This window comes from Chrysochloris asiatica, unplaced genomic scaffold (genome assembly GCF_000296735.1).
Source record: "Chrysochloris asiatica unplaced genomic scaffold, ChrAsi1.0 scaffold00007, whole genome shotgun sequence".
NCBI lineage: Eukaryota > Metazoa > Chordata > Mammalia > Afrosoricida > Chrysochloridae > Chrysochloris > Chrysochloris asiatica.
The window spans coordinates 24,922,366-24,950,078 of NW_006408525.1; the positions used below are offsets into that span (position 1 = coordinate 24,922,366).

The window sequence follows — 27,713 nt, forward strand, 5'->3', positions numbered from 1 at the left end:
GGAACCAACTGACTTGAGGGCATGTAACAACAACCACTGCAAGGTCAGTGGTTCAAGCTCACCAGCTGCTCCTCAGAAACCCTATAGAGGATCACTGAGTCTTAACAATGCAGATACACATACATATAAAGGAACTTCAAAAAGATTATGGAAAATTGGAATTAAAGGCTAATGGAATTTTTTCACAAACTTTTTGAAGCCCCTTGTGTAAATATATATATCCACTGCGTCAAGTCGATTTTGACTCACAGTAAGCCTTTAGGGTTTCTGAGGTTGTAAATCTTTAGGAAAGCCTCATCTTTCTTCTGGTGGGTTCAAACTGCTGTTAGTAGTCCAGCCCTTAACCCATTGTACCTCCAAGGCTCCTAATACGTGGGCTTCAAAAAGTTTGTGAAATAATTTCACTATCTTTTCATTCCATTTTTCCGTGAACTTTTAAAAACTTCCTTATAAATACATATATATATGTATGTATGTATCTTTTTTCTCAATGAATACAAGTTTCCATGATGTCACAGCACTTAATGATGATCCAGTTAGCATGAAAACAGTATTTCCTGGAAACTCAGCCTTTTACATATTTATAGCTGTAAGACCTCTTGAAATGAAAATTTAGGAAGCACACAATCTTTCTCATTGACCACCATTTGTTATTGACCACCCTTAGGATATGCACTCAACCTCAAAGTCCTTTTGAATCTTTAGGTAGTTGGTTTGAACAATAAGGCCTGCAGTTCAAACTCACTAGGGTTGCTGTGAATCTGGAACCTGGGTTGCTGTGAATCTGGAACCTGGGTTGCTGTGAATCTGGAACCTGGGTTGCTGTGAATCTGGAACCTACTCAACATTTAACAGCAACAGCCAGAAAAGGCAAGTTGATAATGTTTCATTGTTTGCATTTTTTGATAAAAAAAACAAAAGCACTAGTTTTTGCACAAATCAATAGTTTTGCAGTTTGGACTAGGTTTTTACTCCTAATTTTGGGCTCACTGGTAAGAGAGAAACCCTTTGAAATCACAGTAAGATACTAAAATGAAAAGTTTTTTTTTTTTTTTTGAAAGAATGTAACCATCTGAAATTGGAATGTCTTCCAAAACCATGATTTCGTGAATGCCTTACTTTTAGGCAAGAGACTCCTCATTCACACTTTCCTAGTCTGTACTTCAGCATCGTGGATGTTGTTGATGTTCTGAAGGGCTGAGGGGAGTGGGAAGATTTAGGGCTGGGCGGAGCAATAAGGAACCAAAGAGAAAGATGGCTTGAAGGGGCTTTCAAGGGTCAAGTGTACTAGGGGTTGGAGGAGTAACTGTCCCCACACCAAATCCTAAAACACCGTGACCACCCGAAATCATCTAGTCTAACTCTCGTATTTCAGACAGCAAAGGTCTTGTATTTCAGACATCAAGGCCATGCAGCAAAGCTACTGTTTTGAGGACAGACCTACAGATAAACTAAGGGCACATGTTGTGAAGGGCAAAACACACACACACTGACACACAGAATTGGGCACCATGACAAGCTGGTATGTACTGGCCAGGAGAGAAGTCATTCGTTCCTTCATGTATAAGCATTAAGTGAAGTGAAGCCAAGGACAGGGAGTGTTTTTTCCACAACACAGCCTGGGGAAAGGAAGGGGCCTTGGGTCTGCATGCCTGGGATGTGGGTGAGAAAGGCTGAGGGAGGTCAATATGACCAGGGCCAGCTGGTCTGGCAAGTTTGGGCTTTGCATCTTCTCTAATCCTGGGCCCAAGGAACAGCTTCCACGTGGTTAAGCTACAGCGTGCACCTGTAGTAAAGACCCATTTTCCTAGAAGCTACTAACTCTCCTGTGGTCCCAGGGAGGCCTGGGGTCCACCTGCCAAGAGGGACACTTTCTAAGTAACTGATTCATACAGACACTTTCCTAGGAACCCCAGTCCCTGGCCCCTAGCCCTGTGGGCAGGACCCAATTTGGACTGTGGACTGTTCCCTCCCTTCTTCTGTTTGTTTTTTTGTCCTCTGACCACAAGGCTGGTTAGTGAGGTAGGCTGAGGGGAGGAGACTCAGGTGCCAACACAGACACACTCACACACAGCCTCGTGTGTCCCCCAGGCCTACTGGCTAGTCAGTGATTGACTGGCATTTCACAGGCCACTTGTTCCAGACCCCAGCCTGTTGACCCTTAGTGGTCACCTTTGCAGGGCAGAGCCAGTGATCACCTCTGCTACCCACAGGTCCTGTATCGGTTGCCCAGAGATCTTCTCGGGAAAATCTCATGCATCTACCCCTTGACTTGCTCCCCTTTGTCCTGCGGTCACCGGTCACCTTTCCTCTGAACCCCAGTCTCCTTCTTCCTAGGCCCCTAATTAAATTTCTCCTGGACTCTCTTACTCCTTCAACAATCCCGCCCCCTGCTCCTAGGCTGAAACAATCCCTCTAGCTCTTTGTCCCTCAGACATCCTCTTTCCTTGGCTCTCCTGCCAGGCACGGCTAGAGGGACAGTGAGGGGGAATCCAATCAGCAGCGCCCCTCCTGCCCCCCCCTTCCTCTCCTCTTGTCAAGTAGCAGACAAGGTTTTTTCCCCTTCCTTCCCGGTTCTGAAAGGGCTCATTCTCTTTGAGAGATTTGGCCCCTCTCGAGCCTCCTCCCCGGGGCGTGAGTTCTGACCCCAGCTCCTCCCCTGCCCCCACTCCTCTGGCTCCGCCTTCTCTGCGCAGCCCACTGAGACTGAGCTTTGTCTCTGAGCCTGGTTTCTCCCTCTCCCTGGGGTCCGGGTGCTGAGAGGGTGGCCTTGCTGTGGAGCGAAGCAAGCTACAGACATCTTGGAGTAGTCTCCTCCAGCTCTCTTGCAGGAGTCTGGGCTAGAGGGTGGGTCCAGGCTCTTGAGGTTAAGAGTTCAAAACAAAGCCGTGACTCTAAAGACTAGGTTCAGTTCCCAGCTCTTCTCTGTGACCTTGGACAAGTTGCTTTACCTCTAGGAATCTTCCGGATTTCCCTTTTGTGAAATGGGACCCATTACACTGTCTCTGCTCGTGCTTCAAGGACCGTGGTCTAGGACAAGATGGCAGCTTTTCTGACTGGATGACCCCTTCCTTAACCTGAGGTGGGGTGGTGGTGGGGAGAAGGATCTTGACCCTAACATCCGGATAGTTTCTGGAAAGCCACATGTGCACTCACCCAGGTGCAAGCCCTTGATGAGGGTTATGGATTGAACTGTGTTCCCCTAAAATATGTGTTGTAAATCCTACTCTCTCTGCCTGTGGTTATAACCCCCCTTGGGAATGGGTTATTTATGTTAATGTAGTAGGATTTACACCCTCGGAAACCCTGTACAGGGTCGCTATGGGTCGGAACCGACTTGACGGCACTTAACAACAACAACAACAAGTAGGAATTGGGTAGAGCATGTATTTTGAATGGACCTCTTTTGGGATATCAAAGAGATTAAATAAGCATGCCATCAAACAGAGATGGGATAAGAGAAATGCTAAGACAAATGGTTGCCCAGGAGAGAAGCTCAGAAGAGGCCAGAACCTTCCTCCTGAGCCTACAGAGAAAGTCTTTCTCTAGAGCTGGTACCTTGAATTAATTCAGCCTTCTAGCCTCCTAAACTGAGAAAATAGATTTCTATTTGTTGAAGCCATCCACTTGCGGTATTCTGTTACAGCAGCATTTGATAACTAATGTAATATGGTAACTAAGAAGGGCGGAGAGACACTTTCACAAGACTGAATGATGGGATAGAGGTGAGGGGCTGGTTTTGCTGGATGTACAACTTTTCCCCAGTTAGCCCCAAGATAGTTCTGGGGAAATTGCTGAACTCTTTTGAGCCTGTTTTCTTAATCCTAACTCTAGACAAAATAGGGATTTGGATGCCCATCTTGAAGGGTGGCTGTGTCCCCATGCACAGCAGGTTTCTCAAACATTTGCTACTAAAGAATAAATTTGTTTTACATCACTATCTGTGATACACATACAAGAACACACTTATCTTACTACACATGTGATGCTCTCAGATGTTTATGATTCTATTTTTCTTAAAAAACTGATCTTGGTGGTCTCAATTGATTTTACAACTCTTCTAATGGATTCTGTTATGTATTCCAAAGAAAGGTGAACCCTACCGAATGTGGAAATTATTGAAAAATATAATTAATATCGTACACAAGCAACATTTCGCTGAAGAGGATTCAAAAAAGAGTTGCAGAAGTACCTTGACAGAGAGCTACAGGAAGTTCATGCCAGATTCAGAAGAGGACATCATTGATGATGTCAGACCGATTTGGGCTGAAAGCAGAAAATACCAGAAAGGTGTTTACTTGTGTTTTATTGACTACGCAAAGGCATTCAGCTGTGTGAATCCTAACAAACAATGAGTACCATTGCAAAGAATGAAAATTCTAGAGCATTTAATTGTGCTCATGCAGAACCTGTACATAGACCAAGAGGCAGTCATTCGAACAGAACAAGGGGATATTGCATGGCTTAAAATTAGGAAAGGTGTGTGTCAGGGTTGTATTCTTTTACCATACTTATTCAATCTGTGTGCTGAGAAAATAATCTGAGAACCAGGACTGTTTGAAGAAGAGCATGACATCAGGATTGGAGAAGGCCCATTAACAGTCTGTGATATGCAGATGACACAATCTTTGCTTGCTGAAAGCCAAGAGGAGTTGAAGTACTTGAAGATAAAGATCAAAGCAAAGAAAGCAAAAATCCTCATGACTAGACCAATAGACATCATGATAAAAGATGAAAAAACACTGATTCAAGGATTTCATTTTAATCTGCTGCAAAAGATCCTTAAAGTGTTGAAGAGCAAAGATGTCACTTAGAGGACTAATTGCTTCATATGCATGTGAAAGTTGAACAATGAATAAGGAAGACTGAAGAAAAATTGATGCCTTTGAATTAAGGTATTGGTGAATATTGAAAGTATCATGGGCTGTCAGAAGAACAAACAAATCTATCTTGGGAAAATTATAGCCAGAATGCCCCTTAGAAGAGAGGATTGTCTCATGTACTTCGGACATATTATTAGGAGGGACCTGGAAAAGCACATCATGCTTGGTAAAGTAGAAGGCCTTCAAAGAAGACCCCCAGAGAGATGGACCGACCCAGTGACTGCAACAGTGGGTTCAAACAATGTTTGTCAGGATGGTACAAGACTAGGCAGTGTTTCATTCTGTTGTACATATGGTTGCTATGAGTCAAAAACGGATTCAATGATACCTAACAACAACTTTCCTTTTCTTACAGAGTATCCCAAAGTTTATAAGCTTCAGGCTCCCCCTGGATCTGACCAGTATAATCACTGTTGAGACTATTTACTGAGCAGTTACTCTACGCTAAGTATGGTGCAAAGTGCGTCAGGAGTGTTATTTCATTTAACCTCTAGCATAGCATACCAGATGTTATCACAGAACCTATTTTACAGATGGGCAAACTGAAACCCAGATAGACTCAGTCACTTTCACAAAATCACACAGCTAATATGTGGCAGAGGGGAGCAATTGGAACTCAGATTATTCTGGTCCCAGAGCCCCTGATATGGCTCACCACCCCACCAGCATCCTCTACTGTAGGAATGCCTGCTTATAACCTTGCCAACCACATGGCAGCAGTTTAAGAAATGCTGGTTGTTGTTGTTAAGTGCCGTCGAGGAGTCGGTTCCGACCCATAGCGACCCTGTACAGGGTTTCCGAGGCTGTACATTTTTACCGGAGCAGAAAGTCTCATCTTTCTCCTGCAGAGCAGCTGGTAGTTTCCAACTGCTGACCTAAGAAATGCTAGTAGTACCTATCATTAGCTAGTCCTCAACGGTGCTTCTGACTTTTTCTTGACTGGGGTCTGCCAATTAGATTAGCCAGATTTAGCAAATAAAAATAAGGACACCCAATTAAATTTGAATTCAGGTAAACTATGAATACTTTGTTAGTATAATATGTCCCATGCATTCTTTTTGTTGGAATTTCCAGTAATAACATGCCTTCCTTTGGTCCCCATCCCCACCCCACTCCCACCATTGGGCCTGAGGAACAGGGTCAGGGGGTCCAAGTGGAATGCAGGGTGAGGAGATGGAATTGAGCAGAGTAATAAAAGGCAAGGGACAGAGGGGCTATCTTGAATGAATTAGGTACTAGATGCCCCCATAAAGAAACAAAAGGAGCATTCTTCCAAGATCTGAGAAGGTTCCATCAATTTGAAAGCCCACCATTCCTCATTTGTACATCTCCTTAGGCTCATGTTTTTCAGACTGGGGAAAAGATTCAAAAAGGTGTTGTTCCAAGGGGTTTCGGAAGAAGGCACAAGTTAAATACAACATACTTCCCTCCCTGACGGTCAATTTTAGTTGAGGATGTAGTGGGAAAACCTTGATTTGTTCCGAAAACAAACAACCATGTGATGTGTAGGACGCAAACTCGTCAGGAATGTTTTAAAGATAAAATGGGCGACCTTAAAGAACATTAAGGATGGCAGGCGGCCCCTAAAGAATTTGCCCCGGGCTGCGGGAGGAGAAGAGTCACTGCTTTTAGGGGTTCTCTGAGACCAGCTGCAGAGAACCCAGGCGTCCCGGCCCCGGGAGGACGCTCGCGGGCCTGCGCGGAGAGAGGGAGAAAGTGAGCCGGGAGTTGCCACTCCCCGAGACTTGTTGGAATGCAGTTGGAGGGGGTGGGGGGGGGCAAGCTGCTTGCGCGCTTGCTCCCAATCACTGGAGTAGGAGCTGGAGGAGGAGGAGGAGGGCTGCCTTACTTGAGGAAGTACAGAATGAAGTTGTGGAGCTGAAACTCGGCTCGATAGTGACCGGAGCTACGAGGAGCACCCCGAGGCCGCTGCCCGCCGCTCCCAGGGTGTCGACCAGACCCCCAGCGCTTGCCCTCCGCCCCCTCCCACCCGGCGCCCGCGCAGCCTGGTCCAGCCGGAGCCATGGGGCCGGAGCCGCTGTGAGCACCATGGAGCTGGCGGCCTGGTGCCGCTGGGGGCTCCTCTTCGCCCTCCTGCCCCCCAGAGTCGTGGGCACCCAAGGTGGGTCTGGGGTGGGAAGGGCATGGAGCAGCGACGGGAGTCCCTGCAGCCTGGATCCCCGCAGAAAGAGCTGAGCGGGCGGGGAAAGGAATCCGAGAGCTCTCGGGATCCGAACTTGGGGACAGTCGGGGCGCTCTGGACAGCCGGACCCTCGGGCAGAGAAGGGCTAAAGAAGGTGGCCTAGGGGGGCAGTTTCATCGAAGCGGATCTAAAAGCTTCGTTCAAGAGACTGGCTCCGAGAACTTGTTAGAAAAGTTCTCGAAAATTGTTTAGAAAGTTTTCCCTCAAAGGGCAGATTGCGTCGTGTAGTGTGTGTGTTTCCTGAGCCCTTTCCAGCTTTCTCAAAGCTTTTCCAGTTGGCAGCCTCCGCCCCCAGACTGGACTGGGCTGGATTCCTTTGGGGGGTCCCCTCCGCCTTGTCCCTCCCCGCCCCCTTCACTCACTAGAGTTACTCCAGCTCCAAGCAGGGTCGGGGTGTGGAGGGGGAGGTGGGGAGAGCAACCTGTTGAGCCGGAGCTGGAACCAGAGGGCGGCGGGTCTGACTGCCGAATTGCCTCATCCTGGGGTCTGGGCTAGGGGGAGGGGGAGACGATTGCTTGTGAACGTTGCTTTAAGCCCCGTGTGGGGACAGGGTGGCGGAGTGCTGGTGGGGATTTCTGGTTGAGGAGCATAAAAGGAGAGCGTTACGCGGGAGGGAGTAGTCCTCAGCAGGTTGGAGAGGCCGTAAGCAGTCGGGCTGCCCAGATGGGGGCAATGCAGTAGGGCTGAGCGAGGGAGCTGTCTTTTTTTTCCCTCAGGATATGTGGGCTGTGTGTGGATAGAAAAGGAAGATGGGAGCAGTGTGTGTCCTAAGAGGGGCAATAATGCTAGAAGCGATCGTGTATCTGTGGGATAATGCACTGGACCGCCAGGTCGGCGGTTCAAATTCACCAGTTGCTCCTTGGAAACACCATACAGGGTCGCTGTGTGTCGGAATCGGCTCCACGGCATTTAACAACAACGAAAGATGTAGCTGATGCTACCACCACCCACTCATTGCCATGGAGTTGATTCCTACCCCTGGCGACCCTATTGGACAGAGTAGAACTACCCCCACCCCCACCCCAGGGCTTCAGCTGTAGTGTTTACAGAAGCAGACTGCAGCAGCTGGTGGGTTGGAACGCAGCCCAGCGCATTAACCACAGCGCCACCAGGACTCACTGTACTTTGGTGTTTTGCGTGCCTCCCCTACTTTAACCCTCAGAACAACCCTATAAGAGAAGTTCTGCTAGCATTTCCAGGTAAAGTCCTGCCATTTAATGAGCGGTGGTGGACTCAGATCTCGACCCCAGGCAGACAGACCTCCAACCACACATTGGAAATTATCTGCCTTGAACAAGGGGACTCTGGACTCTTGCTTTCCCAAGTTGTGGGAAGGACAAAATGAGAGTGTTCTGAATTTAGTGGGTGGTCTCCACAGGCCAGGGAGCCCTAGGGTGGTGGTGTTATAATGCTTGTGTGGAGCTGGAGGGTCAGCATGTGTAGGAGGCTGCGTGTCTATGCTAGGGTGTTCCTGAGTTGTGTAGTCTGGGCTTTGTGTTGCCAGACAGCAGTCTCCCTGCCGACTTGGGCGCTTGGCTGAACTCTGCCCTCTCAAGAAACTTCCTCAAGGTGCCAGAGCCAGAGTGCCTGTAAACAGCCCAGGTGGCCCCACACCTCTCTGAGGAAGGAGGTTCTTCTCTTCTGGGGAGCCCCTTTCTTCCCCTAGCTGTTTCCCAGGCAGGGGTCATCACCCCTGGTGTTCTGCTGAGAAGGGTGAGGCCAGCCAGGCTGCTGCAGAGTTGGATTGTGAGGGTCTTAGGAGTGCTGTGGACTGGGGCACCCTCAGCCTGCACTGCTGCCTGTATTGTGGAGGGACTGGTTCAGAGGACAGCACACCCTCCCTCTTACATCCCAGGACAAGGGGCAGGGACAGGAATGTGGGAGGGGGAAGTAGGGGAAGGCCCAGGGGGCTAGGATATTGCTGAGATCCTTTCTTAGAGGTCAAGGTTTTGTAAATTGCAGCAAACACATGTTTTTATCTTGCCAAACTTATTTTAATTCCAGTAGGATTCTCCTTTTACTATTGAAGTAGGGAAAGTACCCTTATTTTAATATTCAAGAAAACAATAACAAGTGAAAGGTAAGCTCAAGTGTTAAAAGAGAACCAATATTGGATTCCAAAGTCAGCTTTTATATATATATATTTTTTTTAGTTTGAGATTTCCCATATTTCTGCTGTATTAACCTCTCTTGCCTTAATTAAAAAAAAAAAAAGTGTTTCCTATGTTCCAAGTTCTTACAGTTTCTTTTATCTTTGCAACAATCCTTTGAAGTTGGTGTTCAGATGAGAAAAACTGATATTGAAAGAAATTAAGTGACTTATCCAAAACTTCCCAGTTATTCAATAATGTCCAAGGCATTTTAGAATCTAATAAGGAGGCATCAAGATTTAGCAGAATTTAACTTTCATCTAACAGGGATGGGTTGAGCAAAGCCCTGACTTAGGGGCCACCACACAACCCTGATTTTTAGGTGAGTGATCTTCCCACCCATTTAGCTATAGAAAGTGGATCTGTCTCCCCTGTCTATTAGGATGCACCTGGCCTCAGAGTCCTCTCCAGCCCATGGCTGCCCTACTGACAGCAGGATCGGGGTAGAGGCCATTGGGACAAATAGGACTGTGAGTAGGGGGAGACAGTTGGCGTGACCAATGAAAGATGGGGCTGGAGGGATCTGATGAAGGGGTCAGGGTAGCCCTGGGGGCTGGAATGACCTGGAAAGAGATCCCCCCCTCCCTACCCTCAGCCTGTGAGAAGCCCCTCTAGAGTACACCTTCATTTCTGGCTAGGCCACGTGTTCTCACCACCCCTGGGAAGAGAGCTGAGGCAGAGTCAGGGGTGTGTGCTCTCAGGGGAGTGGGGAATTATTTTAGCTAGTGTTTGTATTGTCCCAGTTCTGTTTACATAGCCTTGTGTGTTTACAGATTGCTTTTCAGTTCATCATCTTATCTGACTCTCTTTTAGCCTCTCCAGGACAGTAAGAGTTGTTTTTATGATCCTCTCCTTAAGCCACACTCGGGTCAACACATAGTCAGTCACTGAATGCCTACCTTCTGGCAGGCACCATGATGTCGCCCCTGCCTGGAGAACCTGGGAGAGGTCTAGGGACTTGTCCACAGTTACAGGGTGAGCGGCAGAGCTAGGGTTTTGTTCTAAGCATCCTGAACCTAGACCTGATGCATTCCATGTGTGAGGAGATGAGAGTGGATTCTGACCTCAAGTCTCACAGGAAGGTGAGCCTTGGGAGCAAGTAGGTGTCTCAGTTGTTGTTGTTGTTGTTAAGTGCCATCGAGTCGGGTCCAACCCATAGCGACCCTATACAGGGTTTCCTAGGGTGTAAATCTTTACGGGAGTAGAAAGCCTCATCTTTCTCCCGCGGAGCGGCTGGTAGTTTCGAACCGCTGACCTTAAGGTTCGCAGCCCGATTCGTAACCACTACGCTACCAGAGGTGTCTCAGTAGTCTTCGTGAAAACCAAAGGAGTGTTGGTTTCCGTAGAGCGAGCAAGAGGAGCAGTTGGGGTTGGAGGCTGGTGGGAAGGAGAGAACCCACCCAGGGTGGGCACCTGGAATTCATTCATTCATCTGATGTTTATCCAGTTTTTCACTGTGTTCTGTCCTGACTCTGCAGTGGTCCTGCCTCACTGTCTTTGTCTTGGAGAATTGGAGGTTGGGGTTCCGGAGGGACAAGAGAGTCCTGGAAATAAAGAAGTGCATTGTGTGGAATTAGGACTTTTACCCCTATGGGTTGGTGGATGTGGGGGCTGTGAGGACTGGAAAAGGGGAGATTGATGTGAGATGGAGTAGGAAGGAAGGGGAGAGAAGTGTCAAAAAGTCTTTCTGGGAATTAGGTCAAGTTCTCCCGGGCAGTTAGCTCCCTGGGAATAGGACTTAGGGGACCAACTTTACCACCTGTCTGCAAACACTTTAAGAATCTTAATCATAATCAAATCAGACACAAATCAGGTAAACAGACTCACTTAGTGGGGCGGGGCTCCCAGATTTCTGATCCTCCTGCCCTGCCCAGTTCAGCTGCCAGACCTAGAGTCCTGTAATGTTTATCCGTAGCACCAGTAGAGTTGACGTGTATTTACGTTGCATAGGGCGTGGGGTGTATTTGTGTGTGTGCAGTCAGGTCTAGTGGAAGAAATGTGGGATTTAAAGTTAGGCAGATCCAGGTTTAAATCTTAACATTTGTGGTGTGCAAGCTTTGTGATTTTGGGATAATCTAACCCTTGCTAGCCTCAGTTTCCTTCTTTGCAGACCCAGCCTCTCAAGTATGTTATGAGAATCCACCCAGAGTACCTGCTGGGTACAGAAGTGGGCATGAAGTGAACGTGTGACTCCCAGTTCCCATTGCTGTTGTTTTTCTATTGCCTGGTGGCCACAGCTTATATCCCTTGGAGGCAGCAGAGGGCTGCAAGGGGTGGAGACACCCCTGCCCTAGACCTGCAGGTCCCTGTCCCTGAGGCTTGGGCCAGGGCCTGGGGTCTGGGCCTGGAGACAGCTGGGCCTTCCAAGCAGCTGAAGCTGCCAGGCTGGGGGAGGTCCTAGCAGCAGGGCGTTATTTTGGGCCTTGCATGCTACCCTGGGCTCCTGTTTCTCTGGGGAGTTTTGGGGAGGGGCCAGAGGAGGTGGTGTCAGTGGGTGAAACATAAAGGGGGTTCCTGGCAGTTTCTCGTTTCAGTCTGGGAGGTGGATGAACCCTTGAATTCTATTTATGGGTACTTCCTCCCTCCCTCTTTGCTGCTCCTTTTCTGCCCAGTGGGCTGAGAATAGAGACCACTCTGACTATTACAGGAGGCTGCCAGCTCTTGGTCACCAGCTCAGGCAGGAACCTGGGGGTTTGTCCTACCAGCTCTCAGAGGCAGGTGTCTCTTAGGACCCCTGAGATTTGAGCTTAGGCTTCAGGTTACTGGGAGAGCAGGGGTCCTGGCATTAGACTTTGAAGCCAGCCACTATGCCTTCCCCATTATGCGTCTAGTGTCATCTGTTGGAGGGGTCTAACAGGAATTTTGGCATCTCAGACACCTGTGTACCTGTGTAACCAAGGGTGCCCTCCACCCACCTTCCCTTCCCACCCCCCAACACCCTCCCGGGCAAGACGCACCAGGTGATTCATCTTCTTGCCAGAGCTGAAAAACGGGTTCAACTGGGCACTTTAATCTGCCCCCTGCTGACAGGTATAGTGCCAGCTACTGCCCAGAACGCCCACCTCACCAGGAGCTTAGTTTACCCCTCTCCAGTATCTCTGATCTCAGTGGGTACTTCTGGTTCCAGGGACACCAGGCTAGGGCCAGGTGGACCAGGTATGACAGTTTATCTTGATGTCCCTTGGCGGATGGTAGGTGCTGGGGCAGTTACACCGGATTGACGTAGTGTCCTAGTGCCACAAGTTTCTTGGCGTCAGTTCTGCCAGCTGGTTCTGGAGTCTTGCCTTGAGGAGGTGGCAGGTGAGGGTGCCAGCATAGGAACCCTCACAAAAGGCATCACCTTGACCCAGGATCTCAGCCTGGGTCTGAATGTCTGTAGCTGGGGCTTTTCTCTGCCTGGGGAAATTCCAAAGGTCCCTGCAGTGACTAGGCCTTTCGTTGCCCCCAGTGGCTGTGACTCCAGTTGACCATCATTTCCTACTTTCTGGGTGGCATTGGGGGACTGGATATCCCATGCCAGGCAGTTGGCATGTGGGTGGTATTGGAATGAGGTGGGGAGAATAGCCCTGAGTTTGTTTGCTTGGAAGAGGGGCAAGGGGGTATCCACAGGATTTATGATTCATCTCCTCTCTTGGGGAATTTTCACTCCTTGGCCCTGAGTTGTGGCCTTTGGGACAAAGGAGGCTCTCTTTGCCAGCCAACACCCTGAACTGGGCAGGCAAGTGCCTTGGATGCTCTCAGGATGGGACTAGTTAGAAGCAGCCACGCCCATAACTGCTTTCCCCAAACACCTAAGCTTTCTTCTGCTGGTAACTCTGCAGGTGCAAGGGACACCGTGGGAGGAGGGGTTCTCCCTGTGTGAGATGGCAGGACATGGGGTCCCGAGTGAGTGTGGAGGAGGTGGTGGCTCTTTGACCTGTCTCCTCCCTCTTGCCAGTGTGTACTGGAACTGACATGAAGCTGCAGCTCCCCACCAGCCCCGAGACCCACCTGGACATGCTTCGTCACCTCTACCAAGACTGTCAGGTGGTGCAGGGTAACCTGGAGCTCACCTACCTGCCTGCCAATGCCAGCCTCTCCTTCCTACAGGTGAGGCCCATGGATAACTCAGCTAGTCCCCTGCTCCATTTGGGCCAAGCCTCTGCTTATAGGTGTGGCGCTGTGGGTTAATGAACTGGACTACAAAGTTGGTTTGAACTGCAAGGTCAGCAGTTCAAGCTCACCAGCTGTTCCTTAGAAACCCTACACAGGATCACTAAGGGTCAGAACCAACTCGAGGACACTTAACAGCAACAACAGACGAGGATATCTCTTTCTTGTGTTTCCTCAACTAGGAAGTCCTTTCTGATGTCGGACTCCCATCCATTCTGCTGCAACATCAGTTGACACACTCTCTAATGTGTCTGGCCATAGACCTCTTTGGGTGGAATGCATCTGTTCTTTTGCTAAATTTTTGCTCTCTTGCCAACATGGTCACCTCTCCTCTTATCCGAGTCTCTTATCCATTCTCTCCTACTTGGAGCAGTGGAAAGAGATGGTGGTAGATGTATGCATTCTAGGCCCAGTTCTGCAACTGATGAGCTGTGTGAACATGGTCCGAGCCCTTCACTCCACTGGGTTTTACTTTCCCTGTCTGTGTATCGGGAGCAGTCAGCATGCTTTGCCTTCCTATGGAGGGGCCATTGTGAAGATCAAAGGGGAATAGATATGAATGGTCCTGAACAGAGCAAAGTGGAAACCAACATGTTGGGCTGTGGTCATGGCGCCCTGGAGTGGGGTTGTGTTTGCGGTGTTTGGGCCGCTAAACCTCAGACATCATCTGGTCTAGGCCTTTCCTTTTACAAATGAGGAAGCTGGAATGCAAAGAGGGCAGGACTCTTACTAACACTTTGCAAACTGCTCCCTCCATCAAGATCATTCTAGATCATACAAGGATCTGGTGAAGCAAAGCAAAGACACTTGACCTCTGTTTTAATGTCTGAAGAATAGAACTGCTCAGGATGTCTGGAAACCTAGCCCATGATCCTCAAATGAGGAGGAGGTCTTAGTGCCTGGAGCTTCAGACCTGCCTCAACCCTGTCCCCTCTGTCCCCTCCCAGGACATCCAGGAGGTACAAGGCTACGTGCTCATCGCCCACAACCAAGTGAGGCAGGTCCCACTGCATAGGCTGCGCATTGTGCGAGGCACCCAGCTCTTCCAGGATCAATTTGCCTTGGCTGTGTTGGACAATGGAGACCCACTGGATCGTATCACTCCCGCCACTGGGACGAATCCGGGAGGATTGCAGGAGCTGCAGCTGCGAAGCCTCACAGGTGGTTATCATTATCATTGAAACCCTCTCCTGGGCATTGAGAATTGGCCAAGGCCATTGCTAGCCATGGACACCTTTGTATGAACTATAAATGGTGCTCTCTCTGGGTTAATGGGAGCAGAGCTGGGGACCACCACTTGTCTGTCAGTTTGTCACAGCTTGGTAATTAAAACGTGGGCTGGGTTTTTGCCTCCACTTGGCTGAGTACATGTGTGTTGTAAACAACCTTTGTAACTATCCATGGTGGCCTTGGAGCTGGTAGTGTCCCAAGGCTCTGGGTACCAGGCATTTTGCAAACATAATTGCATTTCAGTCTTGCTCTAATGCTGCAAGGGAAGCATCGGTGTTATTCCCAGTTTACAGATGAGAAAACTGAGACTTGCAGAGAATAAGCGACTTATACCAGGTCATGCCGCTAGCTGGTGGTGAGGCTGGGTTTCAGAGCCCCCAGTTTCTCTTGATGATTAAGCAGTATGCACAGGGTCAGAGTGGGTCAGAGTAAGAGGAAAGAAGAGCAGGACATGGACATCTGGACCCTGACAAGGACATTTACTTCTTCCTGGGCTCAGTTTGTTTGTCTGTAAATCTGTGAATGTGTGTGGGGTGTGCTGAAGGTAATGCCCAGGAAAATCCCTGTATGTACTCTCTCCGGAGCCCTTCCCTGTTCCCTCGGGGGCCTGGGGCTTACATAAGTGGCCTGCTTCTCTCTTGAGAGGTGGGACGGTCCTAGAGGAGGGTTGAAAGAAGACATGGTGAGCGGATACCCTGATTATTGCCCACCCCACAGAGATCCTGAAGGGAGGTGTCCTGATCATGCGCAACCCTCAGCTTTGCTACCAGGAGACGATTTTGTGGAAAGACATCTTCCATAAGAACAACCAGCTGCCCCTGGAGCTGGTAGATTCCAACCACTCACGGACCTGTAAGCCCCCCACCCCACCCCCCAACACCTGTAGTGTCTGACAGCCCTCTCAGCCCCAAACTCCTGGTTTACCCAGCCCCAGCCCCTGACACCACCCATCACCTCTTCCTCCCTTCCTCCCTCCTGTGCTCCCTCTCTGTGTGTCTTCGGCTCTAGGGTTCTCACTGCCCTCTCTCCTCTGCTGTCTGTGAAACCTATCTGCTCCCTCTGTGACTCTTTCGTCGTTTGGTCTCGCTCCGTGGTAGCTCTTCCTCTTTCACGGTCTCTCTCTCTTTCTCTCCCCAGGCAGACCCTGCTCTTCAGCTTGTAAAGCCTCCCACTGCTGGGGAGAAAGTTCCAAGGACTGTCAGAGCTGTGAGTCTTCCTGAGGTCCAGAGTCTGGGGTGCAGGGGCAGGGAATATTTACAGAAGGTGATGCTGGAGAGTGTCTGCCACCCTCATCCTGCCTTTTGCCTTATTCCCAACAGTGACCCGTACCGTCTGTGCCAGTGGCTGCGCCCGATGCAAGGGTCCCCTGCCCACCGACTGCTGCCACGAGCAGTGTGCTGCTGGCTGCACAGGCCCCAAGCACTCCGACTGCCTGGTATGTGCCTCTGCCCTTGCTCACTGAGCCTCATCTCCCCAGGAGGTACATGGGAGAAGGACCTGCCACCTGATACTGCCCCAGTGACCACCAAAACTGCTTGCCCTCCCAGGCCTGTCTCCACTTCAACCACAGCGGCATCTGTGAGCTGCACTGCCCGCCCCTGGTCATCTACAACACGGACACCTTTGAATCTGTGATCAACCCTGAGGGCCGTTACACATTTGGTGCTAGCTGTGTGGTCACCTGTCCCTGTGAGTGTCAGCATCCCCTGGGACTGGGCTGGGACTGGGGAACCTGCTTCCTCCTCTCATGGGGGACAGGAGTGGACCTTTGGGTTCTGGCTGGACTCTCACCGTAAGGGTGGTTGAGAGATCCAGACTATCTGGGTTCTAATCTGGCTCCTCCACTTAAGTACCACTATGGTCTCCAGTGACTTGCTTCAACCCTGTGCTTTAGTTTTCAATACTGTAAAATGGGATTCTATGTAAGGTTGTGAGGCATGAATGGACCAACCCCTGGCTCATAGTGAGAGCATGGCGACTACTTTGATCTTATTGTACCTGGACATGGTGGCACTGCCCATATTGAGGCATGGAGGGCCACAGCTCAAAGCTTCCCTCATTTCTTCAGACAACTACCTGTCTACGGATGTGGGCTCCTGTACCCTGGTCTGTCCCCTGAACAACCAAGAGGTGACCGCTGACGATGGGACCCAGAAGTGTGAGAAATGCAGCAAGCCCTGTGCCCGAGGTACCTACTTGCTGCCGCCGGGGTCCCCAGGAGGAGGCTGCAGAGAGGACTTTGGAATCTGTGTTCCTGCCACCCCATGTGATCAGTGCCTTCACCCTGTTGTCCCTTCCCACCCCCCAGAGTGCTATGGATTGGGCAGGGAGCACTTGCGGGAGGTGAGAGCAGTCACCAGTGCCAACATCAAGGAGTTCACGGGCTGCAAGAAGATCTTTGGGAGCTTGGCATTTCTGCCCGAGAGCTTTGAGTGGTAAGGACAGGACACACGAGGCCAAGGATGGGCAGGAGGCAGACATAGAGCTAGGGGATGGTTTTAGGCTAACAATCCAGAGGAGCTGGGGGGCAGGACTGGAGGTACAGGAACTTGGAGAGTTTATTTTTATAAATGCCATGTCACCCATGAACAAGTACTTGTAAAGAGATGAACCATCCAGGTAAAGTAAAATTCTCCATGAGTCCATAGCAGCTTTATTCATAATAGCTCCAAACTAGAAACAGTGAAGGAATAAATAAACCAACAGTGGTGTAGCCATACAATGAACATCTGTGTACTTATCGATAAAAAAGCAATGAATTACTGGTACACACAACATGGACGAGCCTCAGAAACCTGTTGAGCGAAAGAAGCCAGAGGCAAGATAGTACATATTATATGATTGCATCGACGTGAGGCTCTTGAACTGGCTAAACCACTCTCGGGCGATAGAAATCAGAACAATGGTTGCCCACGGTGAGGAGACTCGAAAGGAACACTGGGACATTTCTAGGGTGGGGGTAATATTCTAGATATTGATTGGGGTGGTGGATACAAGTGAATGAATGTACTTGTCAAAACTCATTAAACTATAAACATCTGTATTTTATTATATGTAAATTATACTTAAGTAAAAATAGAGATTTTGAAAATACCCCTTCAACACTTTCTTTACCGCTGTGCCTCTTCTGGGGAGTGTGGTGGCTCCATAGGATAAGCACTAGACTGCTAACCACAAGGTTGGCAGTTTGAGCCCACCAGCTGCTCCATGGGAGAAAAATAAGGATTTCTTCTCCCTCAGATTTACAGCCTCGGAAACCCTATACAGGGCCACCATAAGTCAGAATCAACTCAACAGCACTTACCAACAACATAGGAGGGGACTATTGTTAAGTTAGTGTCCTTAAGGAGTATTTATGGGGACAGAGATACACAGGTTGTCTGAATGGCTCTGTTGGGGAAGCAATTTCTGTGACCTGAATCCTCTTGTGTTGGCATTGCGCTTTGATGAGTTGGTCATAGCCACCCATATCAAGCTGCCCTGCTCTTTCAACAGCTACGAAGCAGGTAGCAACAAATAGTAGCAGCTAGGAGCCCAGGCTCAAGGAGCTCTGGTAGCGTAGTGGTTATGAGTCTGGCTGCAAACCTTAAGGTCAGCAGTTTGAAACTACCAGCCGCTCCGCGGGAGAGAGATGAGGCGTTCTGCTCCCGTAAAGATTTACAGCTTTGGAAACCCTGTACAGGGTTGCTGTGGGTCGGAACTGACTCGACGGCACTTAACAACAAGAGCCCAGGCTTGGAACCAGCTGCCTCGGTTGTAACCTGGTTTACTCTTATTCTTATTATGCCTCATCTGTAAAATAGGGGCATTTATAATCCCAACTTCATACGGAGTTATAAAGTTTGAATGAGTTAATATTTGGCACGCAATGCTTGGGACATAATGAAGCACTTCCAAATACTTCTTTCTATTCCATAGTCTGGATAGGTCAGGGTTTTACTTAACAGCTCCTTTATTGACTGATGGGTGTTTAGGTCATTTTCAGTTTTTGCTCTTACAGACTGTTTGGCCTTGGCCTTGGATCTGGGAACTGGGGCCAGTGCCTCTCTAGGCCACATTCCTAGAAGAGGGATTTCTGGATCAAAGGACATAAATATTGTTTTGATAGATCCTGCCAAATTAGGGCCTAGCCTTTGAAGTTCAGGAGGGAACAGCTGGGCAAAGGGTTTAAGGGAAGGCATTCCTGGCAGGGAGCTGGCAGCAGGGTCAGCTCTGGGGGTCATGCCTACCCCTTTCCAATTCTCCTGACTCCTACTCCTCCTTCTAGGGACCCGACTTCCAGCATTCCCCCCTTGCAACCTGAGCAGCTCAGAGTGTTTGAGACTCTGGAGGAGATCACAGGTGGGTGCCCCTCTGTGTCTTGCCCTCTAGCTGGCTGCCCCTGGTGTGAACTTGGGGGTCTTCACCCTGTCCTCCACATACCCAGCCTCACCCTGTACCTATAGGTTACCTGTACATCTCAGCATGGCCGGACAATCTGCCTGACCTCAGTGTCTTCCAGAACCTTCAAGTCATCCGGGGGCGAGTTTTGCATGAGTGAGTATGGGGGCGGGGAGGAGAAGAGGGTTTCAGGGAGGGGATACCCCAGGAGACCTCTGAGTAGCTATGGGCACTGGTGGGCACACCTGCTTCCCAGGGGCATCTTTCCATGGGAGTTTGTGGCGTGTGCTGGGGACAGGAGGAAGGTGAGGCCTGCCCTTGCCAATGGGAAGGGGTGAGTGGTCAGGTGGGCAACCCTTCTCCCACAGCGGTGCCTACTCGCTGACCCTGCAAGGGCTGGACATCAGCTGGCTGGGGCTGCGCTCACTGCGGGAGCTGAGCAGTGGCTTGGCCCTCATCCACCACAACTCTCAACTCTGCTTCGTGCACACGGTGCCCTGGGAGCAACTCTTCCGGAACCCTCACCAGGCCCTGCTGCACACTGCTAACCGGCCAGAGGATGAGTGCGGTAAGACAGAGAGCCCAGCACACACAAACATGCCCATGGGCCCCTGGCAGTGCTTTCTGGGACTTGTGCAGACTGCCCATGCCTGCTGTACTATTCTTGATTCAGCACTGGCTGGCTTGGCCTCTCGGCTTGGCTGCCAGCTGGGCCATGCCGTAGTACCTTGGCAACCTTCCCTCTTGAACTTCAGAACTCTTCTTAGCCCTGCATTGCCTAGTGCCTGTCCCCACCCCTCCAGCCTAGACCACACCCACAACTCCCGCCCTGGTTCACTGGGCCCTGGGCCTTCCCTGAAGCACCTCCTCTGGCCCCTCCTTCCTCACTGCAGTGGGCGAGGGCCTGACCTGCTACCCTCTGTGCGCCCACGGTCACTGCTGGGGTCCTGGGCCCACCCAGTGTGTCAACTGCAGCCAGTACCTGCGGGGCCAGGAGTGCGTGGAGGAATGCCGAGTTCTGCAGGGGTATGCGGGGTGGAGGAAGGGTGGCTGGAGGGGTGTCCAAGGGTGCCTCCCATACCCATCACACCTGTTCCCTCTCCCAGGCTCCCCCGGGAGTATGTGAAGGACAGACACTGTCTGCCATGCCACCCCGAGTGTCAGCCCCAGAATGATTCAGAAACCTGCTTCGGATTGGTGAGGCACTCTGGTGGGCCCAGGGTTGGGTGGAGGGAAGCAGTGTGTGCCAGGCACGTGTCAGGGTGACGAGAAGCTGAGGGGTGTGCTTTAGTCTGCCAGCATCCAGCAGTGGGCACCCAGCTTAGACCTGGAAAGCAGGAAGGTGCAGGAGAAAAAGTTGGAGGCTGGTGGACCCTGGAGCCCTTTAGACTGTGAAAGGCTCCCAAGGAGGACTGGCTCTTGGCCCTGGCTATGCAGAGATGGTGGGTCCGGGCAGCAGAGAATATGGGTTCAAACTTAGTCAGTGCTTCCAACCTCTGTTTTTGTTATCTGTAAATGAATATTACAATTCGTATTATCAACTTGGGCACTGTGAAGAACCGAATATCTGAGCACTGAATTCCTTACTGCTATTCCTCACTGTCACACCTTAAGCATCACTCCCCTCTCTGGCCTCCAATTCTTTCTTTGAAGCCCCTTGGAGGAGGGCCACGGAGGCTGAGGGGTAAGCAGGAGTGGTGGGTACATAGGAGAGGGTGGAGAGCGCTGCTGAGTGACCATGAGGAAGCACTGAGGGAATCCTGCTACCTGGGGGTGTCAGTATCACCCCCAACCCCCATCCTTCCTCTCCACCCAGGAGGCTGACCAGTGTGTGGCCTGTGCCCACTATAAAGATACTCCCTTCTGTGTGGCTCGTTGCCCCAGCGGTGTGAAAGCTGACCTCTCTTTCATGCCCATCTGGAAGTTCCCAGATGAGGAGGGCACGTGCCAGACATGCCCCAACAACTGTACCCACTCGTGAGTCTCAGGGCCTTTTCTTTGGAAGGCAGGGTGGGGAGGGCTTCTCTGGGGCTTTTATTCTAAAATGGGGACATCTTGACTTTTGCTTATCCTGCGACTCTTAATTTTTCATATATATTATTTTCTGATCACAGAATGAACACATACTATTTAAAAACTTAAATTAACATATTACCAAACCATACCAAAAAACCAAACTCACTTCAGTTGAGTCGATTCCAAGTCAGAGCAACTCTGGATAGGGTTTCCAAGGCTATATAAATCTTTCCAGGAGCAAAAAGCTTCATCTTTCTCTCTCAGAGCAACTGGGGGGTTTGAACTGCCGCCTTGCCATTAGCAGTCCAGAGCTTATCCTAATAAAAGTAAATGAATGTTGCTTTTTCAGTAGTGCATAGACTGAGAAGTGGAACTGCTGGGTTATGGGCATTCTTTAATTGATGGGTATTGTCAACCTGTCCTGCAGACGTTGTGTCAGTTTATCCTGGGACTCTTACAGATAGAAAAGCTAAGTTTCCTGGTCGATGTCCTCTGGGTTGTTTCCTTTCTTACTCCCCACCACAGGGGGGCTGCCAGGGAGCAGGGGATACGGTTCCCTTGTGGGGGGATGGAAAGAGCCCTGGTGAGGGTGAATTACGTTTCTGCCTTTGTCCATGGGGAGAATAACTTATCAGCAGTGAGTACGGGAGGGTGGTCCAGCGTTGCTGACAGGACTCTCTCTCCTACAGCTGTGTGGATCTGGACGAGAAAGGCTGCCCTGCTGAGCAGAGAGCCAGGTGGGCTTGGTCCTCAGGACCCACATTGCCCCTCACTTGCCCACTGGACCCTGGGTGATCACTGCCACAGGGAGGGGGCCTCTTTTTTTTTTTTTTTTCTTAAATATTTTATTGTGAATTATGTGGTAGTTTACATGGGAGAACATTAGTTTTACATTCATTCTATCGTATATCATCTCATTGCCATGGTTACAATCCCCTCCATGCATCATCAACCAACCAAAGGGTATACTCTGCAAGCCTGCCCCCCACATCCCCCTGGTCTTCAGTACACAGTCGGGAGGGGGCCTCTTGATCTGACACCCGTCCCTTCCCAACCCACTCTTCCACTGTTGATACACCTTTTAATCCAATTCACTAAGTACACTGAAGACCTGCTCAGGATGTTGGGGAACAGGAAGAACTCCCAACCTTCCCACTGTTGAGTAACTCCCAGCATCCCACTCTTGATATCTCTTGAGGGACACAGGCAAAGTTTAACTCCTTAGAATGTAGGTAGATTGGGAGGAGATTGCATGGCCACACTGAGCGGGGACTGAGGAACTGTGATGGGATGGTAGACAGCTTCAGAGGAAGTGCCATTTGAACCAGGTCTTATATTCCAGTGGCAAACTAGCCTGGTTAAGAAGGGAAGGTATTTAGGAGGGGTTGTGAAAATCTAGTGAGCAGACACACTAGATCATTGAGTAAGCAAAGAGAAGGGAGTGAAAGCTGAGTCAGGTTAGGGCCCAATCTGGAAGGCACAGGCTCTGCCACAGAGCTGGCTTTGATTGTGTGAGCTTTGAGGGCTTTGTGGGGAGAAACAGATTGAAATGTGCCCTCGGCCATCATTTGTTCCTGAGACAGCATCCATGAGAGAGAGACCTGCTTTGTACCAGGCTCTGTGCTTAGCAAGGGGAGTCAAGGATGCTGGGTCAACACCAGGGATGCACATGTATCCTAGGATGAGCCGAGTCTTGAAGATTGGGAAATGGTGTTCCTGGCAGAAGGAATAGCATGTGGAAAAGCATGGTCTATGAATGAAAACTTGGCTGGAATGTTAGAGTCATTGGTGCGCAGCACATTCCTGGGCCCAACCCATGACTGCCACTAGAATCTCTGGGGGAGGAGCTCCCGAACCATATTAACAAGCTCCCTGGGATTCTCATGTCCTGGAGTTTGAGAATCCTGGTCTAGAGCCACAGAGACTTCCGAGGTGTGGGTAGAGGGGGTTCTGAAGACTGGGCTTTATTATGCAGGCAGGAAGACAAGGTAGGTTTTAGAGTCAGAGCCTGTAGCCCCGTGATCCCTCCTGCCCCAGACCAGTCCCCCATCCATGACTCTAGCTTCTGCCCCCAGCCACATCACGTCCATTATCACCACTGTGGTTGGCGTCCTGCTGTTTATGGTCGTTGGGCTGTTTCTGGGCATCCTAATCAAGCGCCGGAGGCAGAAGATCCGGAAGTACACGATGCGGAGGCTGCTGCAGGAAACGGAGGTGAGGCGGCCCCCGGGCCTCCCAGGCGGCTCCTGGGACCATGGCTTAGCCTAGCACTGACCACCACTCCTCATCCAGCTGGTGGAGCCGCTGACGCCCAGTGGGGCGGTGCCCAACCAGGCTCAGATGCGGATCCTGAAGGAGACTGAGCTGAGGAAGGTCAAGGTGCTTGGATCTGGAGCTTTTGGCACGGTATACAAGGTTAGGATTGGGGCCAAGGCCTGGTAAGGGTGACCCCAGAGGATAGGGCAAGGGGAAGGGTCAGGGTAGTTAGTTAGCTGGGAGCATAGGACTACTGGGGATGGTGCTGTTTGGGAAAAGTGAAAGGCAACGAGGCCCACAGCGAGGTCACCCGCGGTAGGGAAGGGTGTTCTGAGCAATGATCCCAGGACTGCAGGCCCTCTTGCCTCACATCCTCCTTTCTGTTTAGGGCATCTGGATCCCGGATGGGGAGAATGTGAAAATCCCAGTGGCCATCAAAGTGTTGCGAGAAAACACATCTCCTAAAGCCAACAAAGAAATCTTGGATGTGAGTCACTCTGCTCATCCAAGAGACTCCCTGGCTGCTCATGTGGTCTCTGGGGTTTGGGGAGACACTGTTCCCTGGTCTGTGAACCCTGGAGCAAGCTTCTGATGGGTGGAGTGGGGTGGGGTTAGGGCCCCAGGGCAGGGAGTGTGATCATTGGGCTTTGTGGTCTTCCATACCATCTCAGTGTGTTCCTTTGCTGGCAGGAGGCATATGTGATGGCTGGTGTGGGCTCCCCATATGTGTCCCGCCTCCTGGGCATCTGCCTGACATCCACAGTGCAGCTGGTGACCCAACTCATGCCCTATGGCTGCCTGCTGGATCATGTTCGTGAACACCGCGGACGCCTAGGCTCCCAGGATCTGCTGAACTGGTGTGTGCAGATAGCCAAGGTACACACGCCAGGGACATGGGCTCTGCAGGTGCCCTGGGAGCAAGCCTCTCTCTCTACACAGGATGGACTAGGGTGGGGATTGCCCTGAGAGAGTGTGGCCAGGGTGCGGCACTGTCAGAAGGTCCAGGGTGATGCTGTAATCCTAGGGAATGAGCTACCTGGAGGAGGTGCGGCTTGTGCACAGAGACCTGGCTGCCCGGAACGTACTGGTGAAGAGCCCCAACCATGTTAAGATTACCGACTTTGGGCTGGCGAGGCTGCTGGACATTGATGAGACCGAGTACCATGCAGATGGCGGCAAGGTTAGAGCAGGGAGCACAATGAGGCAGGGTGGACCAGGGTCTGGCCCTGGCAAGGACTCTGAGAATGGCACCTTGCTCTACACTCAGTTCAGGGGCTTCCTCTGTTTCCCCAGGTGCCCATCAAGTGGATGGCCTTAGAGTCCATTCTCCGCAGACGGTTCACCCACCAGAGTGATGTGTGGAGCTATGGTGTGTGGCGAGGGAGGGGCAGGAGGAGGATCCCGGGCCCTGGGGGGAAGCTGGTGGCAGGGTAAGAACTGGGGGAGGAGAGAAGGCAGAGGGTGCCCAGCTTGATGCCAAGCATTGGTTCCTGCCTGTGTCTGTGCACATCTCAGAAATGGAGGGGAGATGGGGTAGCTCCTGCTCCTTGGCCTTACACCTTCCTTCCCCAGGGTGCCAGGCCTGAGATGCTCTGCCCATTAAACGTCCCTCTGACCTGCCTACCTTCACCTCCATCTCTGCCTCAGGTGTGACTGTGTGGGAACTGATGACTTTCGGAGCCAAACCTTATGATGGAATCCCAGCCCGGGAGATCCCTGACCTGCTGGAGAAGGGGGAACGGCTACCCCAGCCCCCCATCTGCACCATCGATGTCTACATGATCATGGTCAAATGTGTGTGGCTAGGCTGAGTGGAGGAGGGGATGGAAGGGCTGTGGGCCAAAGACCCAGTGCTGATATATTCAAAGGAGCCTCCAAGGGACTGGAGTCCCTGGGCGGTACAGACTGTTAATGCTGCTAACTAAAAGGTTGGAGGTTTGAATCTACCCAGAGTGTCTTGGAAGAATAGCCTGCTCTATATCTGAAAAATTAGCCACTGAAAACCCAATGGAGTTCCATTCTGATTTACACGGGGGTGCCATGAGTGGGAATCGGCTTCAGAGCAACTGGTTTCTAAAGGGTCTAGACTCCCTTTCACAGTAAAAGCCTTGAGGAGCCCTATAGGACCAGCTAGAGAAAAACGTGTATGTAACATAAATTGAGGAAACAGAGATGCCCAAGGACTCCAGACTCTGGTGTCTCTTCTAGTAGCTGGGCTGTCCAGACTGACTTAGGGGTTGGACGACAACACAGGTTGAACTGAGATGCTGAGTTCCCTCCTGCCCCAGGTTGGATGATCGACTCTGAGTGTCGGCCGCGGTTCCGGGAGTTGGTGTCTGAATTCTCCCGAATGGCCAGGGACCCCCAGCGCTTTGTGGTTATCCAGGTATTGGGACCATCCCTACTATGAAGAGCACACTCTCCCGACAGGCAGAAAGGGAGGTGGTTCCAGGCTTCCAAGCCCTGCCCTTGCTTGACTCACACCTCCCTCGCTGGTAAGCTTCGCCTCCACTGCCACCCTGTGTCTACCCTCCCCAGAATGAGGAGATGGGCCCCGCCAGCCCCTTGGACAGCACCTTCTACCGCTCGCTGCTGGAGGATGATGACATGGGAGACCTAGTGGATGCTGAGGAATACCTGGTACCCCAGCAGGGCTTCTTCTGCGCAGAGCCTGCCCTGGGCACTGGGGGCACAGGCCACCGTAGGCACCGTAGCTCATCCACCAGGGTCAGTACACTCGACCACACAGTAGTGGACCTGTGGTTCCCCCACCCCACCATCTCTCATGGAGACCCCATTTCCCTAAGGAGGAGTCCTGCTGCCTTCCAACCCCTGTGGCTACCCTGTCACCTCCCCTTCATGGCCTCCCCATCCCAGATCCATGAATGACCCCCAGCATGTGTCTCTCTTGTCCTCAGAGTGGTGGTGGTGAGCTGACCCTGGGACTGGAGTCCTCTGAGGAAGAACCCCCCAGATCACCACTGGCTCCCTCAGAAGGGACTGGCTCCGATGTGTTTGATGGTGACTTGGTAATAGGGACAACCAAGGGGCTGCAGAGCCTTTCCCCACATGACCCCAGTTCAATGCAGCGGTACAGCGAGGACCCCACAGTAACTCTCCCATCTGAGACTGATGGCTACGTTGCCCCCCTGAACTGCAGCCCGCAGCCCGGTATGGTGGCCAGGCCCAAGCTGAGAGATTGGGAGCAGGGGAGTTGGGCATCCAATGTGGGGAAATGTAGTGGCAGGCACCTGCGTTCCTTTCCCTGACAGTGCCCCTTCTTTTGTCTTCAGAGTACGTGAACCAGTCCGAGGTTCGGCCACAGCCACCCTCACCCCTAGAGGTCCCTCTACCATCTTCCCACCCTGCTGGTGCTCCTCTGGAAAGACCCAAGACTCTCTCTCCCAAGACTCTCTCCCCTGGGAAGAATGGAGTTGTCAAAGACATTTTTGCCTTTGGGGGTGCTGTGGAGAACCCCGAGTACTTGTCACCCCGGAGCGGGACTGCCCCTCATACTTCCTCTGCCTTCAGTCCAGCCTTTGACAATCTCTATTACTGGGACCAGGACCCTTCTGAGCGGGGTTCTCCACCCAGCACCTTTGAAGGAACCCCTACAGCAGAGAACCCTGAGTACTTGGGTCTGGATGTGCCAGTGTGAGCCAAAAGGTCAAGTTGGCTGAGGCCCTGCTGTACCCTCAGGGTGTGGGGAAGGCCTGGTGTCAGGTCACATCAAGATGAAGCAGGAGAGGGCCCTCTGGAACCAGAGGAGCCTGCCACAATAAGGAACCGTCATACCCACATTCCAGATGGCTGAGAAGCAGCCGAGACTGGCTGGGAGAGTCGGGAGCACTGAGGAGTCTTGATTTAAAAAAAAATTTTTTTAGCTTTGCCTTAGGCCCTAGGGGTCAACAGATGCTACAGCCAGTCTCCTCACCTGAGGTGGTAGCCCACTCTGGCCCTCTTCCAGATCTCTGGTTTGGGAGGACTTTGGAAGCAGGTCTCGGATGGAAAGAGGCCTCAAGAGGATGAGGAAAGGGAGTTTCTAAGAACAAGAGTTATTACCCTGGCAGAAGGGACAGCATTGTGTCCAGAACTCAGTTCTTGTACAGAGTGCTTGCTTTGTTTTTACTTGTGTTTTTGTTTTTTTAAGATAAAATAAGAACCTAGGGGATGAGTGGGTGTTCTGTGGAAGGGGATCCTGGGGGGTGGGGGAAGGGATGCCCCCTTTTTCCACACCCATCTTTTCCACTTGCAAATATATTTTGGAAAACAACCAAGGTCCAGCCTATGTCTGGGAGTGACTCTGTGTTAGTCTTAACTCACACTCAGCTTGTCTGGGGGTGGGGGTGATCTGGGGAGTTGGGGATTCTAAGAGCCCTTTGATAACCAGATCATTACTCCCTCTGGGTAAGAAGAGTTGACAGAAGGACCATTTTCCTTACC

The 27,713-nt window shown here is 51.1% G+C and overlaps 1 protein-coding gene across 1 annotated transcript; it reads left to right on the forward strand.

The window, feature by feature from the left end:
• The first annotated feature begins 6,711 nt into the window (after positions 1 to 6,711).
• On the forward strand, positions 6,712 to 26,928 carry ERBB2 (v-erb-b2 avian erythroblastic leukemia viral oncogene homolog 2). Its single transcript, XM_006832559.1, has 27 exons — positions 6,712 to 7,005; positions 13,174 to 13,325; positions 14,336 to 14,549; positions 15,336 to 15,470; positions 15,756 to 15,824; positions 15,938 to 16,053; positions 16,166 to 16,307; positions 16,687 to 16,806; positions 16,927 to 17,053; positions 18,886 to 18,959; positions 19,064 to 19,154; positions 19,367 to 19,566; positions 19,892 to 20,024; positions 20,105 to 20,195; positions 20,815 to 20,975; positions 21,704 to 21,751; positions 23,090 to 23,228; positions 23,307 to 23,429; positions 23,659 to 23,757; positions 23,961 to 24,146; positions 24,295 to 24,450; positions 24,564 to 24,639; positions 24,918 to 25,064; positions 25,559 to 25,656; positions 25,809 to 25,997; positions 26,189 to 26,441; positions 26,564 to 26,928. Exons 1-27 carry the CDS (start codon positions 6,933 to 6,935, stop codon positions 26,926 to 26,928), a joined length of 3,777 nt encoding a protein of 1,258 aa, XP_006832622.1. The 5' UTR covers positions 6,712 to 6,932.
• Positions 26,929 to 27,713: the final 785 nt, after the last annotated feature.

Excerpts from the sequence above, each read along its gene's own strand:
- ERBB2 (XM_006832559.1), top strand. The coding sequence starts at position 6,933 with ATGGAGCTGGCGGCCTGGTGCCGCTGGGGGCTCCTCTTCGCCCTCCTG. Across the intron at positions 21,752-23,089 it reads CCTGCTGAGCAGAGAGCCAG|CCACATCACGTCCATTATCA; the intron begins GTGGGCTTGGTC and ends TTCTGCCCCCAG. Across the intron at positions 24,147-24,294 it reads GGTGTGTGCAGATAGCCAAG|GGAATGAGCTACCTGGAGGA; the intron begins GTACACACGCCA and ends CTGTAATCCTAG.